Here is an 18,803-nt window from a genome sequence, read left to right as displayed (position 1 = left end):
GGTTTAACTTAAAAAAATGTGTAATAACTTTTGATAATTTTCTGCTCAAGTAACAACTAATGCATAGTAGGTCTATTTTCAAAAAAAAAATATAGATATGTTTTAAAAATGTTAGATTTATTTTTTAAAAAGTTTAATTGAGAAATAAATAAACTATTTTTATTTGGATAAAAATAATTTTTTGAGTAATTTATTTTCAAGAAATATATTATTTTATTCTAAGGATGTGGGTAGTTTATGTGGCACAAAGGGTTGCCATATTGTGTCTAGATTTTTTACTAGTAGCAATTTTTTTTAACCAGATACTAGTAGCCAGTTCATTCCTTGTTTTGGTTGTTTTAGTATTGGCGTGTGCTTGACAACATCACCGTGCAATAAGTAATTTTTATGGTTTGGTGATAAAAAAAATATACTAAAGTGAACATTTTATTTAATATATAGTTACGTACGTGTTTTTATATTATTGGTTGGTATACTAATTTATCAAAAAGTGAAAGCTGGTTACCGATATCGTCAAATTTTAAATTTCGTATTGTAATTACAAATAAGCTAAAGTTCGTAATTTAATTTACAATTTATTTTTTTATCAAAATTTTATTAGATCGATTGGAGCAGTTATATTATAAAGAAATTAAAAATTAAATTTGATAATCTGATATGTAACATAGTATATTAGATCGAATTTGGAGCAGTCCATTTAAATTAAACATATATAGGTTATAACATACTCTTTAAGAGCATCTCTTTCAATTTGAGAGTTTCATAGTCGTTTCTCCCATTTTTACGATAATTAAGAAATATTATATTGAGTAAATTATAAATTAATCAAAAAAAGAGAAAGAATATACTTTGATACTACTATATCCCACTATTTCCTCTTCCAAATTGTTTGAAATTAGTGATTTTCATGAAATTATATAGTAAATGAAATAAAAGAAAAACAGGGAAAAAAAAGCATAGACTATATATATACTACATGAGAGCATATTAAAAGAGGAAGGCACAGATCGCTCTCATCTCCTTGTCCTTTCCTATAACGGAATACTTTCACCAAAATGGCTCATTATGCCCCTCAAATTTAATGCTTTATTTCATGTAATTTTTTTATTAAATCTTGCTCTTCGATTCTACACTACCAGTAATCCACATCTAGACTGCTAGTTCTGACACTTAAAATTTGTATTTTCTTTTCTTATTTCATAGAAAAAATAAAACACTTCAAATTTTACACATACACTAAATTGGTAACATTTTGTTTCTTTTGAATAGATTCGCTTTTAAGGATCAAATTTAAGAACTTATAGTTAGGAGGACTTAGGGTGTCCACCGAACTGACTGATTAAAAAATCAAATCAAATCTGAAAATGTTCAGTTCAGTTTATTTATTTTTAAAAAAAATTAAAAAAAAAGCAAAATGACTAGAAAAAGGTCAAATTTTTAAAGAAATTTTTTACAAAAGTCGAAATCTTTTAATTTTATCTGTATCGTCCTAAAATGCAGGTTTTCGTTTTAATAATTTCCAATTACGCAATTTTTACGTGGCACTGATGTGACATGCCGCACATTAGCGCCATATAAATAAAATCGCATAGTTGGACATAATTGGAATGGAATTCTGTATTTTAGGACAAATTGGATTAAATTGAAAGGTTTGGAGTCTTGTGAAACTTTCATGAAAGGTTTGGCTTTTTTTAGTCATTTGGCCTTAAAAAAGCATTGTCATGCTTGATTTTCAATTTTAAATAATAAAAACCTAAAAACATCAAATAATATATAATAAAGTTTTTTGAAAAATAATATTAGTTTTTATGTGTTGAAAGAGAAAAACCGAATAGAATCAAAATTTTATCTCTTTAATTCAGTTCCATTTTATTTTCTTTGAAACCCGAACTTTTTTATATTTTTACCACTTTTTTTTTGAGATAGTATTTTTACCACTTAAGAACTAAACTTTTGGATCCTACTCTCCATTTTTTATATAATTTAGTGCATATTGTGCTGATCGTTGGAGCATAGGAAATTTATTACTGAAGAAGTTAGCTAAAAATTTCACAAATCATCACTTTAATTGATAGAGTACATGATAATGTATTTGTTTTATTTAACATTACGACTTTAGTTACTTCAATATATTTATTAATGATCTGGTTAATTTATGCTCATGCGGTCGTCGGATTTCACTCTTAAATTTTATAAAATCTTAGAAAATAAAAAATATGACATGGTAAAAAAGTGTGAAATGTCTTTAGTTTGTATAGTTGATGTGAAGATAAGAGAAAATTGAAGTACAAATCAACTGCTACATGGACATAAATTGACCGAATTTTATTAAAAAATTGCCGGAGTCCATAAAAATATAATACATTAACTAATATATTACATTTTTAAGTTCAGTAATCAAATTGTAAAAATTAAAAAGTACGGTACCCCCAAAATCAATGACGTGACATGTTCAATAAACTCTCATTTAGATTTGCTTTTATATGTAATTATCAGGAACACATTAATTTCATCATTGAAATGTATATTAATAAATCCAATAATTTATTGTGTGAAGTGTTAGGGAGACTCTTCTTTAGTAATAAACTAGAAAGTCACCTTCCTTAGTTCAAGAGCAAGAACAGTACTATATATAATATAATTTAATATGGCTTAATTACTTAAAAACACCCCACCTTGTAATTTTTTTTCGTTTATACCCTGACCTAGGAAAATTTTCAATTGTACCCTATTTTGGATTTTTCGTTTTCATCTCTACCCTGAAGCACTAAGTTGATATATTTTCAACTAAAAAAAAATTAAAATAGTCCTTCATCTTTAACCTATATTCTAATTAAACATAAATATTATTAAATTTACAAAAACACTATCTCTTTAAAAAAAATCAACTAATTATAAAAAATTAAAAATCCCTAAAAAAACCGTCGTCCGCCGCCGCCGCGTGTTCCTCCATGGAAGGAGGAACACTATTCCTCCTTCCATGGAGGAACAGATTCTGTTCCTCCATTTTGGAGGAACAGCGCTGTTCCTCCAAAATGGAGGAACAGCTATTTGTTCCTCCATTTTGGAGGAACAACGAACTGTTCCTCCAAAATGGAGGAACAGCAATCTGTTCCTCCATTTTGGAGGAACAGATCAGTTCCTCCATGGATGGAGGAATAGTGTTCCTCTTTCCATGGAGGAACATGAAGGAGGAGTTGCTGCTCCTCCTTTTCCGGATGGGGGACGGCGGCTCCGGCGAAAGTGTACAAAAGTAAAAAAAAAATAATTTTTTTGTTTAAATTTAGAGACGGATCGGAGAAGTATGATGGTAGATCGAAAAGTTTTTTTAATAATTTAATTTTTTAATAAATTTTTAAAAACAATTAATTATGTGGACTTGTTTACACTTTTTGAAAGTTGAAGGATTTATTTGTATTTTTTCAAATAAAAAAAATATGGTAAAATCCTTCTATTTAATTGTTATTAACGTTTTTATCCTTAAAATATTTAAATTATTAATTGTACCCTTAGTTGGGGTAGAGTTGAAAACGAAAAACCCAAAATAGGGTACAATTGAAAATTTTCCTAGGTCGGGGTATAAACGAAAAAAAATTACAACGTGGGGTGTTTTTAAGTAATTAGGCCATTTAATATATATATCCATATAATTAATAAAAAAATCTACTTTCAGACTTCGTTATTTCATTTTTTACAAATGGTCCCAAAATTTCGGTTCAGCAATGCCACAAATTCTCTTTATTGTATACATAAATATGTTTTTCTTTTCAAAAAAAAATATATATATAATGGTTTATAAATGACAAAAAAATTTAAAGGAAATGGGGTTAGTTTATTATACCAATAAATTGTCTTTTCTTTCTTGAAAGACAAGATTGAAATTTCAAACTTAGCTTTAATTCAACAGCCACACAAAGAAGAAGAAAGTGAAATATAAGGCCATAAATATTACAGGATGGAAATTCTTAACTATAAATACAGTTAGATTTACATGAGATACATATTTTTTTCTCCAAATCAAATATAAAATAGTAAAATACTCAATCATTTAAAGGTGGTAGAATTATATCTAAAATTTTAATTTATTTACTATAATTATTTAACCATAAATCTTATCTAAAGAATAGGTCGAATTTTCAATTCGGCTATTAGATTAAGAGCGTATGATGCAACAAAAACAATAATAAAAAATAAAATACCGTCAAACTATTGAATCAAGCACAATTGCCAGCTGCATCATTCTATAACACGTTGAATCAAGAGATAATCAAGAATACAAACATCTAAATTCATTAATTTTAAAAAATACGTGAACCGGATAAACAGGCAAATTCTTCTCACACTGTAATCAATCAAAACATTCCTCAATTGGATAGAAAGTTTACAATTAATACTAAAATTGTAAAAAAATCTTAATTATATAGTTGCCAAAATAAAATAATAACTTCATATTTATTAGACTTAATTTCTTAAAAAAAACCCCATCTTACACTATTTTTTCGTTTATACCCTGACCTTGTAAAAACACCATTTGTACCCAATTTTGGGTTTTTATGTTTCATCTCTACCCAAAAGCATTAAATTGTACTTTTTTCATTTGGAAAAGAGTTTAAAACATACTTTTTTCTATTTTAAAATATACAAATAAATCCTTAAACTTAAAAAATAATCAAATACATCCAAATAATTAATTAATTTTTTTAATTTGATAAAATAATAAAAAATTAAAAAAAAGTATTATTATTTTTAATTTTTTTGTCGGAAATATTTTTAAAAAAGTTGAAAAAATTAAAAAAAATTCGAAATATTTTTTAAAAAAATTAAAAACAATTATTATTATTTTTAATTTTTTGAAAAAGATGGTATTTTTGTACTATTAATAACATTAATATCTAATTCGTATATAAGTTAAAAATGAAGGATTGTTTTAAACTTTTTTTCAAATGAAAAGAGTACAATTTAATGCTTTTGGGTAGAGATGAAACATAAAAACTCAAAATTGGATACAAATGTTGTTTTTATAAGGTCAGGGTATAAACGAAAAAAATGCAAAGTGGGGTTTTTTAAGAAATTAAGCCTATTTATTAATTCATTTCTGGTTTACACGAGTTCAAACAGAATAAAGCACTAAATAGAAAAATAAAAGTAAATTAAATATTCAGAAAATAGAATATGTGTGTAAAGTTCAAAGGCGAAATCGGACGAGTTCATGGATCTAACCCCGCTCTCATGAAAAATTCAAGTGCTAGGTTTAGCGGATTCCGGCTCAGATTATGCTTTTTCGATTATTTTTTGCTTGTTTTCTATAAGTTTCATATGTATTTTTGATTTTGTCTTTGGTTTGCATTTTGAAAGTTCATATAGTTAGATTTTGTTAATATATATGACTTTCATCAATTTGTAAACTTGATCCTATCTATCTAATTCATAGCTTTGGAAAAAAAAAATACCTTAACGTAACTAAAATTTATCTTATTGAATTTATAAAGTAATTTGGATGATCATGGTTTTGGACATTGAAGTAAATTTATATCATTTCCTTATATCTTCTTTTGATATTAGTCAGTATTTTATTCATTTCTCTGTGTATTATTAATATTTCTATTTTATTATTTATATATATCTTTTTGATTAATTATCATTTAATTCCTATATGTTTAATTTCACAACAACAAATGGATAATAAAAACTTCTTGTTAACATCAAATGTTAAGTTATTCATTGGCTAACCAATTACGTTATAACTTATAATACTTCATTAAAATGATGGTAAAATTATAAAAAAAAAAATTAATGCATACATTTATTACAATTTTACTATTATTTTAAGAGATAATGTCAAAAAAAATTACGAACTTTACATGTTTTTTCATTTTAATCACGCAATTTAAATTTTGTCATTTCCATGCATGAACTACCACTTTTTTCAAATTCATACACGGTGTTGAGATGTCACGGCTCCATTGATGTAGTTCGCTGAGGTGGAAGTCATTTACATCAATAAATGAGCGCCACCTCAGCGCCATATATGAATTTGGAAAAAAAATGATAGTTCGTGTATGAAAATGATAAAATTTAAATTGCGTGATTAAAATAAAAAAACATGTAAAATTCGTGATTTTTTTACATTAATTCTTATTTTAATGATTGGCTTATTCTTTAAATGATGTGGTAGACTCGGTCTATCTAAATATTTCTTCTCTATTAAAAAAAAGGAACAGTGCTATTTAACCTAATAAATTGAACTTGTTTTATTGTACCACATGATGTGCCAGCAAATAAGTGGATCAATTTAAAGTGGAAAAATGAAACATATATTTTTCGATAGTAACCGAGCAAATAAAAGCATGTCACGTAAAGCGATACAATAATATAGGTTAAAATTGTTGGGTTAAATAGCATTTTTCTATAATAAAAAAAGGGACTGAAGTTCGAATATGATTGAATTAATAATTAATTGAAGGCATGAATTATGTGAATTAAATGACAATAAATAGAAGTACCGTTGCATTTATGTTTTCCTAATTTCTCTAAATTATGAAGCTGTTCCGATCCATGAGTTCCTTTCCGATCGTAAAATGACAATGACTTTAGTACTTCCACTTTAAACCAACTGAACAACAATATCTCAATTTTCTTTGGAATACATTTTTAGGTCTTTGTAGTATTATATATTAGGATTAAAAAAATTTACTATAATTTATGTACATTGAATTGCCATTTTTTTAATTTATAGATATTAAATTTTTCCGTCATAAAAATATCAATAATGTTAAGTCAAACTAAAAGAATTGATTGAGGGACTTACTTTCAATAAAAATAACATTGCATGTACCTAACTGATAAAATGTTAATGTTAAAAAACAAGGAAAATATTTATCCTAGACAATTAATAGCGCACGAAGTACGTGCACTTCATTTCCATGTCGGATATAATATTTATAAAATTAAAAGTATTGGGATTCAATTTTAACAATTAGAAATGGATAAAGCAATTAATAAAAATCTGATAATATATGGACTTAAATATGCATTTTGCTATTTTGTTTTGGCTTAATGTCTTAAAAAAACCCCGATCTTTCATCCCCTTTTCAATCCTATCCTGATGTTTAAAATTTGTCAATTTTATCCCATTTTATATTTTTTCATTTCAATTGTACCCTGAAGCATAAATTTGACCTTTAATTATTTGACAAAAATTCAATAAAGTTGTTCAAAAATGGTAATTTTAGTGTAAAAAGTTAATCTAATGCAAAAAGAATCAATTTAGAGAATTTTTGTCTAATAAAAAAAATTCAATTTTATGCTTTAAGGTACAATTGAAATGAAAAAATGCAAAATATGGTAAAATTGATGATTTACAACGTCGGGGTACGATTGAAAAGAAGATGAAAAGTCGGAATTTTTAAGATATTAGACCTTTTGTTTTTAATCAAACTATGTGATTAAATTATTTTGTGATCTTAGTTAGAGTGGATATTTTGGAAAGATATTGTACGTGTGATTTTCCTATTTACAATTTCGCAACAAATGATGTATATGCGTAATTTTTCCCAACTATCAGGAAATGTACTACTTTGGCTAAGTTGCTTGATTGAAGTGATTAGGAATATGATAGTTATAATAAAGGTTCATTTTACCTCCTAAATTTGATATAAAAGATCAATTAAAATTAAATTTATGACTTCGGAAAATAAACACTTTGAATTTGGTATTTTGATTTATTTTATTCTTTCAGCTTTAAATTGTCTAATAATTTTTTGCCACAGCAGCTCTAATTATAAAATGTTTCAATTATTTTTTGACACTACATCTAAAAAGGTAAAACGACCCAAAATACCAAGTTTAAGGTGTTTGTTTTTTCAAAACTATGAACTTGACCTTGTCTTTTGAGTCAAATACATGGCAAAATAAATGTTTGTTGATTATAGTTATTAGTTTTATATCCGCGCGGTAATGTGAAATTACTATAAATTTTCAATTTTTTAAACTAATATTTAAATTTGTCAAACTTTCAAAATTTAAAGTTTAGGATTAGAGTAATAAAACAATGGCCACATGTAATTGATATTCGTTCGCTGTCTCAATTTGCCTATTTCAATTTGATGGCTTCATATACGGTACCACTGAAGTTTGGATACCACATGTGTCATTCACCAAATATAACCTGTTATAGCAGGTAAGTTTAGCTTTTTTTTCATTTAAGTATTTTTTTTTCTTTTCTTTTAATTTTCTTTCCTAAACTTAAACTAATCGAAAAAATTATTTATCCTTTACATTTTTCTGTTTTGTTTAAAGGAATATATCGAGGATGGCTTCCAAAAGCATCGATGAGCGGTTATTTGACGGTAGCCAATCACCTTTGAAGAAGACAAAGCTGGAAGCAGAGGGCGAAGGCGGTGCTAAAGTTGTTGCTGCCGGTGATGAAGCAGAAAACAGAGGCTTATACATTTGCAGCAATTGCGACAATTGTGGTCTGCAATTTGATGACTCGGAAGAAACGGGGGCTTATGAGGTTAATTTACTTTAATGCTGTCTTCAGTGGATTACATAAAGTTCATGTATGATTATTCACTTCATTAATTACTGTCTTTTTGTTTAGGATTTTGAGCATTTATAAGAAGTTATATGGGGGGAATGATGGAAGAACTGCCATGGCATTATGTTATTTAGCCAAACTGAACTGTTCAACAAGTAAGAGACGTAAATAATGTTACATTGAATTTTTAAGCAAACCAATCACAACTCATTTTGTTGAACTCGTTTGTATGTGGAGTAGAAGCTTGTATGCTTAGTTAATAATTGATGATAGTGTTTGTAATTGATAGTAACTGGCAGCTGTGATATTTTTGTTCAACCAAGAAGGATCAAGACAACGACTTGTTGTCCTCATGTTCTTTGATTCACTCGTCTATATGGTAAAGGAGAGAACTATATAATGTATGCCAATTTTGGTTATAACGTTGTTCAAGTGTGCTTATAGCAGACTAACTGGTTAGTTTCGCTTCCTGTAATTTGTTACAATTATTATTTTTAATAATTTCTTAGGGTTTTGGACGTGTAAATAGTTGAATATTTCCAATATCTGCTGCTTTTTGTAATTCGATTTTTGCTCATCTGATTTACCAAAAAGACATGAAATTCTCACATTAAGATAATAATGCAATGCTTTTAGAATAGGTGAGTTAGGTTATTTATTATAGTGTTCTTGAATTTAATATAATTGCATTTTATGTTAATAATTTGGTTAAGTATTGTTCAGATGTGTACCTTAGAATGTTAGTCATTAGTCATTATTCAGTGAAATGATTAGCACGTTCTTGCAGATTCTGAATGAGGATTTGTGTCTGCCTGTCTGCTGCTTGGTTGATTCTGATCCATATTGGTTTGGTTTTGTTCCACAGTTAGCTTCTTAATTGATTAATGCACGATTTTGGTTTCATTGAAATTCAAGTCAATCAAAAGTCAGAGTGAATTGATTTCTCTTTTCTTTTGTCCATCACTTCTATTTTGCAAGCAAATGGCCTAGGATGCTAAATTTCAAGGTGTCCCTGAAATACGTTGGTGTGGAGTTTTTCCTTATGATCTCGAGAAATATGACCTTTCTTTGGTAGAGTCTGCTTCTTTCAACAGCTGAAGGTATTCTTTTGCTCATAAAATTGACTCACTCCTAATGTCTGCATATGTGTCTTTGGTTTGGTTCCTGATGTTTTTGTTAGAATTGTCTCATTCTTATGTCTGTGTATGGATCTTTGGTTTGGTTTCCTGAGAAAGTTAACTTTTTTTGTTTATATTTGACTGCATCTGTTCATTGTATTAGATTATGTAATTTTGTAGTTCAGACAGTTACCCTTTTGTTTGATTGCAGATGAGAAAATAATGTTAATTGATGGGCTGCAGTTTGTGTTTATGTTATTTTGGTTTTATGTGCAGTTTTTGTTTCTAAAATTACCCTTTGGAGAAAATTATTTGATCATATGTATGAAACAACATTTCACTTAGTAGCTAAATTCAGATTTTTTATGGTGTACAAGGTTCAAATTATCATAGTTAAATTTATAAACCTGTTAGATTTATTTGACATTTGTTGATTATAATGTTCAAATCTGCAAAGGCATTACCCACAGATAAAAAAAATCACAAAGCTGTTGAACTTGTTGAATTCCAAATTGAGATTTGACAAATAATTTGAAATAAGAATTGTGCAATTGGATCTCTGAAATATTTTTATTAACAGGAACCCTGTATTCTCTTCGAATTACATGATATGAAGATCCTAGCAGCCAAAAAATTATCAAATTCAGCATTTAAAGCCAAAAATAAGGACACCATGGTGAAGGTTACAATTTCATCAAGAAAGAAACCTTGATGCTGCCCGTTGCGCTAACAAATTTCAGGCAACCAGTTTATCTCAGTTCTATCCGCGTCTCTCATCAGTTTTTCAAGCAACTCTCCAATGGGTATTTCGTCGTCACCATATTTTTTGAACTGCCGCTTGAAATTCAGTTTCAAATGCTGCACCTGATTGGAAATTAAAAACATAAGCAGTTAGTCTTTTTCTATGTTTACCAGAGTCTACAAAATGAAAAACTTTTGGCAACCTTCCGCAAGGGCGAGTCAAGCTTTGCATTTGAGAGAATATGAATTCTCGGAGGAACCTTTTGAACGACAATAGGATAAATGATATATCTACTGCAAATGACTATATCACAGAAGTAACACAAAATAGGTGAAAAATAGTACAAATGTTTTTCATCGGCAATAAATTTTCTGGGAACTCATACTTAAAAGAAGTTCTCTAAAAAGAAAAGAAATATATAATTCCTAGCATGACCGTATAGCGGAGTTGATGTGTTCAAACTCAATTTGTGAAGACTCCTGATATGAGCTATGTTGTTGTGAAGAAAAAAAGAGTTTTCTTTAGATTTCAAATCAGTATTGGATGATATAATGGACTCAATGGATGAATCTTGCAGTCTTTCACCCAAATTGTCTTTACTAAAGAACATTTTGCAAGAGGGACTACAATGTACACAAATCATCAGGAACATGGAATTAACAGCTTTAGACTAAATACAACTACAATTAGTATATAAGCAGATTAATCAATTTCTCTCGAAGCACTTAGAATGCTGACCAAGTTCAAACGAGACAAAAATGATGATCAGAGCGCCATATTATTGCGAATTTGAAACGGAAAACTAGCATTTAACTTCATTTTTCGTTACCTGTTAAGGGGAGTTGCTGCAAAAAGATTAAACAAGCCATCTGCCTGCAAGTTCTTAAGTTGTTGTTGCTGATTTTGGGAATTGGTGACAGTGTTGGATGCACCGTTGTCCTTAAGCCCCACCATTAGATGATTCAACGACAAAAGTAATAAGAACCGAGGAAAAGAAGGTTGAATGTGTAAATTTTCCAATAACATACCCGTTAAAAACCCTGTTTCAGCAACATGTGCAAGCAGCATACCTACTAGTCATGTGATAAATACAGTAAAACAAAATCATGTCAAACAAAAAACACTTACAACTTAATCTGAGAGCTTCTACCATTAATTAACCAACATGGAGAATAGAGATACATACCAGTCCTAGCTTTAAGTTCTAACAAATGAATCTCATCAAAATCAGATAATAAGACTTGTAATGTATTTCATAATTGCCAATGATAGCTAAAATCAGAGAACTACTGCAAACAATCACAAAATTTAAAATTCTCAAGAAGGATGTACACACTTTCATCATGTTTGCATACATGTAATACTAACCAATAACATCTAAAACCTACTGATCCATTAAGCAATCAAAATGAGAAATAATAAGTTTACTAAGCAATCAAAATGAGAAATAATAAGTTTACTAAACAATCAAAATGAGAGATAATAAGTTCACTGAGCAATCAAAATGAGAGACTATCAAACTTTCCAACTTCAATTTTCTCGGAAAGCTGTCTGTGCATTCATCTCCACCCAAAATTTTCCAAACAAAGACTATATAAATTAAAAGTCAATAAAACACTTCAAAATCCTATCTCATAAAATCCCAAAAGCCAATTCAAGTATACCAAATAAAATTCTAAAATTTTCGGCCAATTCACTCCAAATTCTCATGAAACTTGACAACCCATATCATCAAATCGAACAAAAATCCTACCTTTGCAAGCTTTGGTTAAAAAATTGATAAAAGTTCCAATCTTTTTAAGAACAGAGTAAATAACATAATAACAACATAACATACCATGAATTGATCGAGCTCCTTATCATCACCGCCAAACCCTGACCAAGAGCTGAATATTTAGTTACAACATGCTGAGATTGAGCAAGCTCAGCATCAATTCTCGGCAACTGATCAACCGGAGTAGCGATCCTTAAACAAGCTACATGTAAGGGGGCATTTTGCCAATTCATTATCCCATCTCCACCACCAACGCCGCCGCCGCCGTTACCATTCTCACCTCCTTCACTCTTATTATTCATAGTCTCACTGTTATTATTATTCATAGTACCATTGTCACCGAATTCTAACTGTGATTTAAATTCGTCACCGGCTGAATAAATAAATGGTCAAATAATCAACGGAGGACATTAATCAGAGAATGATCTAACGGCTATGCAAGCCAGTGGTACCTAAACTTAAGTGGTATTGTAGAACAACCCCAATTTGATTCAATTTCATTTCTCCAAGATTTGTCACAGTACAATTTTACATCTAGAGGCCATCAAATCCTTAAATGACAAGTACAAAAATGATAAATCAATTTATTTATTAAATTATTAGATTATATATGTGTAATTAGTGAATAATTTCAAACAAATGTTTTCTTTTGAATCATCACAGAAAAGAGATATTTGCCGATATGGTAGGATTTGATTCCACAATTTTAACATAATTATGTTTAGTGTACATATCATTTAAATTGTAGTTCATCGGTAAAATATAAAAATGAGTTATAAATTTGGAAGTAAAAAACAATATTTCTTAATTAGAAATGTGCGCAACTTAAGTGAACATTAACCGAATTGATTAATTTAAATCAAATTCAGAAAATCTATAAAAGAAATTATTTGATTTGATTGATTTGTTTTTTTTAAATCAATTCAAATTTGAAATAAATTGAATAAAAAGTTTATTTAAACTTAATTAGTTTAATTCAATTTGATTTGGAACGAATGCTTAATTGAGTTGCTTGAGTATGTGTAGAGTAATAAAACATTGGCCGCATGTAACAGATATTCTTTGCTATCACTAATTTGTCTATTTCAATTTGATTCACTTCCATTTCTCCAAGATTTTGTCACAATCAATATGCATAACATCAATTTCTTAATGACAAATACAAAAATGTTAAATCATCTATTAATTAGATTATTAGATTACATAGATGTGTATCGATGGAGTCTGTCTTCTGATCTGACGATAAAACTTACAAAATAGGATAAATAGCTAATCAGATGGTAGTTGTCCGATTAATTTTCCGATGCTAAAGTCAGTTTAGCTTTTACGCAACATTTTACATAGATGAATGTAATTGTGTTTTCAGATATATCTCAAACTCTTTATATAGTAGTTGAGAGAATACTTAGTAGTCTTCAAATAGGAAAATGGTTCCTACTTAGTAGCATTGTATTTGAATAGGAAAGAGATTCCCTATTCAGAGAAAGTCTTATTCAAGAATAAATTCCTGAATAAATTTATCTTTGTAAACAGGAGTTTGCCTTTGAATATGAAAGAGGTCATATATATTCGTTCTTCTAGATATGATTCTTCGTGTCTTAAGTTTCTAACGATATTGGGCAACGCGCTTTTACCAAGTCCTTTAGGAGTCGGTCTTTATGGAGATTCGGACAAATCACCTTTTAATCTTCAAACTTTGGCGACTCTTGTGGACTCGGGTTCTGATACCGTCAAACTTTCGTCTTTTGGGCGAGTGCTAAAATTCTCTCATAAGGATAGCGCCGTACAACTCAGTTTTGTTATAATTATACTGGAATTTAGTTTCCATCATGTATATTATATATGTACAGGTTAAAATTTCAAAAAGCTGGTTTATCAATACGAAGAATGAGTGATGAATTTGCAAGTAATTAATCATATCGGTCAAGTAGGAATGTTCAATACCGAAATGAAAGTAATTAATTGAACTGAACTGATAAATTGAGTTCAATTGATTTGAAATTAGATTTTCTTAATTTTTTTAGTTAGATCTTTATAAGGAAAAAAAAAATCAATTGTTTGGTATAAACTAAAGTAAATAAATCAAACTAAATCAAAAAAATATCAATTATACTTATTGTTTGTATTCAATTTATTTTTAAATGTTTTAAACTTTTATTAAAAAAAAGGTTTAATTGGTCCAAAACTTACCAACTTTCGCGTGTTTTTGGTATTTGACACGAACTTTTAATTTTGGCATATAAATACACGAACTATCAATTTTTTACATATATAACACGAATCCCGTTTTTGACATAAAACGGCACCGTGTTTGACCTAAAACGGCAACGTTTAATACCAACGGCACCGTTTTTCACCAAAAACGGAAACTTGGTCATATATACAAAGACCTGATAATTCGTGTATTTATATGTCAAAATTAAAAATTTGCATCTAACATTTAAGGAAAAAAAAATCGGTTTGAACAGAAAATGTACCACTAATTGAATTACTCGAGGATGTACATATAAACATATGGATCAAATGTGGACCATATGAAAGAAAGTAAATAGAGAGAAGTTCAAAAGTGAGAGAGACATGAAGATGTCTTTATTTGCAAAATGGTCCTGTTTATTGATATGGACATACATGTTACCAAATGGGTCCTCAAATTTGCAATAATTGTGTAGTTGCTGCTTATTATGTTGTAATTACGAATCTATCTTTCACTATCAAAAATAATTCTTCATTTTTTAAAATCAAAAAGCTCCATTTTCTAATTTCTCTTTGCAATTTTCCCCTTCTCTAAAAAAATTGTGCGAGATCAAACCAACTTTTTAATACATTACAAGTCCTCGAAGATTATGGCTCGTTTGTTGGGATAGTTTCATCGCTTCGTGGGTAAAAAAACCTCATAACCTTGGACAGAAACTGATTTTCCGACTTTCAAACTATACAGCCTTGCTTAACTGTCCCGGAACTTCATAAGAAAAAAAAACCATAGAATTTTTGATATTATACATTTTAACCAAATTTTAGTTCTCATTAAATTTAATTTAAAGTTTTTATTTTAATTTTAGTCAAATCCGTTTAGTTGAATGAATTGAGTTTAATTTTATTTATGTGATAGTTATTCTGTGATTATTTTTTTGTATTTATCTTTTTTTATTCAATTGGTGCTCATATTTTAACATGCTAGCATTAATAATTTCACGTGGGAAAAACATTTTTAATTTGTATAACTAAACAAATATATGGACTATAGTTAACAAACAAAAAAGTTGATATTGATAAAAATAATAAATTTTTGAAATTTTATTAGTTGTTAGGAATAGATTAACATTCAAAACTGTCAAAATTATAAAATTAGGTAATCACCTCTACATACTCACACAAATAACGTTAGGCTGCCTAGTATTTGAAATTCATCTACACTTTGTGTTTTTTTATTCAAACTCAGTGATACATATATTATATTAGGCTTAATACATTGTTTGACCCCTGAACTTATACCGTTTTATCCATCTAAATCCTGAACTTAACGTTTCACCTATTAAATCTCTGAATTTGTTAAATAATCCGATTTGACCCATGAACTTGATATATACGTAAACATTGAACCTCTCATTGTCCACCTGACACTTGAAAAATTCTATAAGAATTTGTGTATGGAGGGGTTTAATGTTTACGTATTTATCAAATTCGAGGGTCAAATCGAATTATTTAACAAGTTCAAAGATTTGATGGGTGAGACGTTAAATTTAGGGGTTAGATGGATAAAAAGGTACAAGTTCAGGAGTCAGACTATATATTCAACCTATTATATTATCTCATTTCCCAAAAAAATTACAGCTATAAGAAATTCAAAAGAAAATTCAAATGATTCCTGATTATTTGAAATGGAATGAGCGTATGCGCCACCTAATTTACAGATCGCCATGCATAAACAAAAGATAAATTAAAATTGCTTCGAAAATTCATCACACTCACTTTCTCAACATCTCTGAAAGAATTTCAAATATCCAACATTATACTCATAGCATCCGACTCGATAATGACATTATTCACACTTCTAATTAAAAATATCAAAAATTTAAATTTATAATCTAAGAATTAATTAAATAATATAATATCAATTGAGTTATATATTAATTATTTTGAGAAAAAAATAAGTACTATGTATAATTATTTTAATACAAATTTATAGCCATAGTAGGTAAGCAATCTTGGTCAATGTGATATGAAATTATAAGTAGGAAAACGAAATAATTAATAAACATGTCAACTCATGGGAGTAGGCAATGTGGGGTTTAGTAGATTATTGTATATTGCAATGCAGCTGACAATATTTATCCATTTACGTACCAAAAAAAATACACATATGGCTCGACCCTAAATTAGTCGAAAAATATCAAATAATATGTGCTATAAGATAGTAGGTATTTTTACAAACGCAAAAAAAATATTTCTCCCGATAATCAAAAATAGTTAGTTGAAATCCGATATAATTAATGCACTATTAATTTATTATACGAATGACATATAGAACGGCATTATTTTATAATTTTCCGAAAGGGAAATGTGAGAAAAGAATAATGATATTTTGAAAGAAGTGGAGAATGGCAGCAAAAGATGTGAAGAAGAGCTTTTTGTCTTACTTTCATGGTGTTTGTGGTGAAGAGTTTTTTGTTTGTATGTAAAACTTACGTGTCCGTAGACTCTGCACATATATATACATACACTTATATATGTATATGTACATATATACAATAAAAAACAATTTAACAATTTGAATTTCATATAAAATAAAATGTTACACATTAAAATAATAAATTACTATGAACCTGAAATATATATAAAAAGATAGAGAAATTCATAGGTAGATGACAATATCAAATTATAAAAAATAATCTGTTTCAATTCTACTAACCACACATCATATGAATATTTGGATTAATTATAGAATTACCTCAAAAAATGACTTTATTTTCACATTTCGCGTATTTTTTTTATATATATTTTTAATACCATAAAGAAATACATCTTTAATAGTATATTTATGATATATGAATATATAAAGCCAAAACTTTTAGATATTTAGTGAAATTTTTTAAATATTAAATGAAATTGAAAGTGCGTATTTTTGAATCTTTTACCGTTTTTTGAATTTTTTGGTAATTTTTTCTAAATATTTGACATGCCGCTATTAGATCTGATATGAGTGTCACATAAAAACATCATATCATGAAAAGTTTCTATCTCATTGATATGTTATATTTATAACAAGTCAATGAGTATTTGCGATAAAAAAAATTTTAATTACTATTTATTTTTAATCATTAAAAATTTCACATGATTAACACACGAATAGCATGGTACAGTAGTTACATTGTAGTATAATTTTTCTCATATTAAATGTCTTATTTTGCTTTTATCTCTCTTAAATTAAGAGAGCATAGATTGCATATTTATAAAAAAAATGAAAGTCTATTGACGATAAATATTTTTTGGCTATAAAAGTATATTTTATTTATGAATTAAAATTTAGGTGCCACATATCCACATAAAAAAATTATATATAAAATGAAATTTAATATCACACTGAAAATAGAAAAAATATGTACCATCAACAAAAATTAAACAATACATGGAGTCTATTAAATTTTTTTCATGCAAACACTATTATTTCAGTTATTCCATCTCATGATAATTTTAAGTAAGAACACTGCACAAAATTTATATATTTATTTGTTCTATTGGGCCTCAAGCTAAGAAAAGAAATGGCCTAAAGCTGTGAGCACAGTCAAGAAATTAGGCCCATAAACTCACATTCATTGAGACTTTGCACAAAACTTTTGTGGTCATATTTTTCAAAGTTTTTTTTTTCTCTACTACATTGTGGTTATATTTTTCAAGTAATAGAGTTATTCAAACTTCAAAGATGACTATATTTTAAGTTACAAGAGTTTAATCTGGCTAATATTTTTTTTCTTAAAATTAATCTGACTAAAGAAATAGTTAATTTTTATTTATATTGAAAGTTTTCTATCAATTTTATTAAATGTGTGATAAATACTCTACTATTAAGCATTTTAAAAATAAAAATTGAGGATGACTTACCTGAAAAAAAATTAAGATTTTATTTTTCAATATTAGAAGTCCGATCAAAAAAAATGGGAGTCAAACTTTTCTTTAATTAGAGAACATTTTAAAGAAAAAAAAATCAGAGAAACATATATATACCGTCATAAAATTAAGTGAATATATATAATTAAATTTAAAATGGTAATAATTTAAATTATTGAGTCTTATTGTCTTAAATTTAATATGAATTAATAGAAATTATTATTATTATTATTTGTACCAAAACATAACTAATTATTCTCCTACAATTACAATATATAATAGTATTGTTTTTAAAAACATAATTAGAACATTATTTTGAATAAGGCAACCCTTGAGTTTGATTTAGCCGCTGGCCGGCTGCCATATTGAGACTAGTCACCCAAAAGAAACAGACACGAAAATCCCAAACTTTTAATTCCAAAATTACCCACCGACTTTTAAAAATTAAAACACTTAAAAAGTTAAAACAGACCAAAAATTGCACTTTCAAAAGGGTAAAATAGTCCATACAGAAAACCCAACAAG

General features: G+C 28.0%; 1 protein-coding gene across 5 annotated transcripts; it reads right to left on the bottom strand.

Moving 5' to 3' along the window:
- Window positions 1–10,208: 10,208 nt before the first annotated feature.
- LOC126654832 (uncharacterized) lies at window positions 10,209–12,644 on the bottom strand. Of its 5 annotated transcripts, XM_056103877.1 has the most exons (4): window positions 12,237–12,643; window positions 11,229–11,338; window positions 10,602–10,702; window positions 10,209–10,521 (listed from the first exon to the last, which is right to left on the bottom strand). In XM_056103877.1, exons 1-4 carry the CDS (start codon window positions 12,497–12,499, stop codon window positions 10,384–10,386), a joined length of 612 nt encoding a protein of 203 aa, XP_055959852.1. In that variant the 5' UTR covers window positions 12,500–12,643; the 3' UTR covers window positions 10,209–10,383. The 5 variants fall into 5 exon arrangements, 1 of the variants encoding a protein (XP_055959852.1); XR_008789592.1 differs by adding an exon at window positions 11,428–11,472 and having other exon boundaries at window positions 10,209–11,338; window positions 12,237–12,644; XR_008789593.1 differs by adding an exon at window positions 11,428–11,469 and having other exon boundaries at window positions 10,209–11,338; window positions 12,237–12,644.
- Between the last annotated feature and the right edge of the window lie 6,159 nt (window positions 12,645–18,803).

Source organism: Mercurialis annua, linkage group LG7, assembly GCF_937616625.2.
Source record: "Mercurialis annua linkage group LG7, ddMerAnnu1.2, whole genome shotgun sequence".
Classification (NCBI taxonomy): domain Eukaryota; kingdom Viridiplantae; phylum Streptophyta; class Magnoliopsida; order Malpighiales; family Euphorbiaceae; genus Mercurialis; species Mercurialis annua.
The sequence above is the reverse complement of the archived record's forward strand: the minus strand, read 5'-3'. Positions and strand labels throughout refer to the sequence as shown.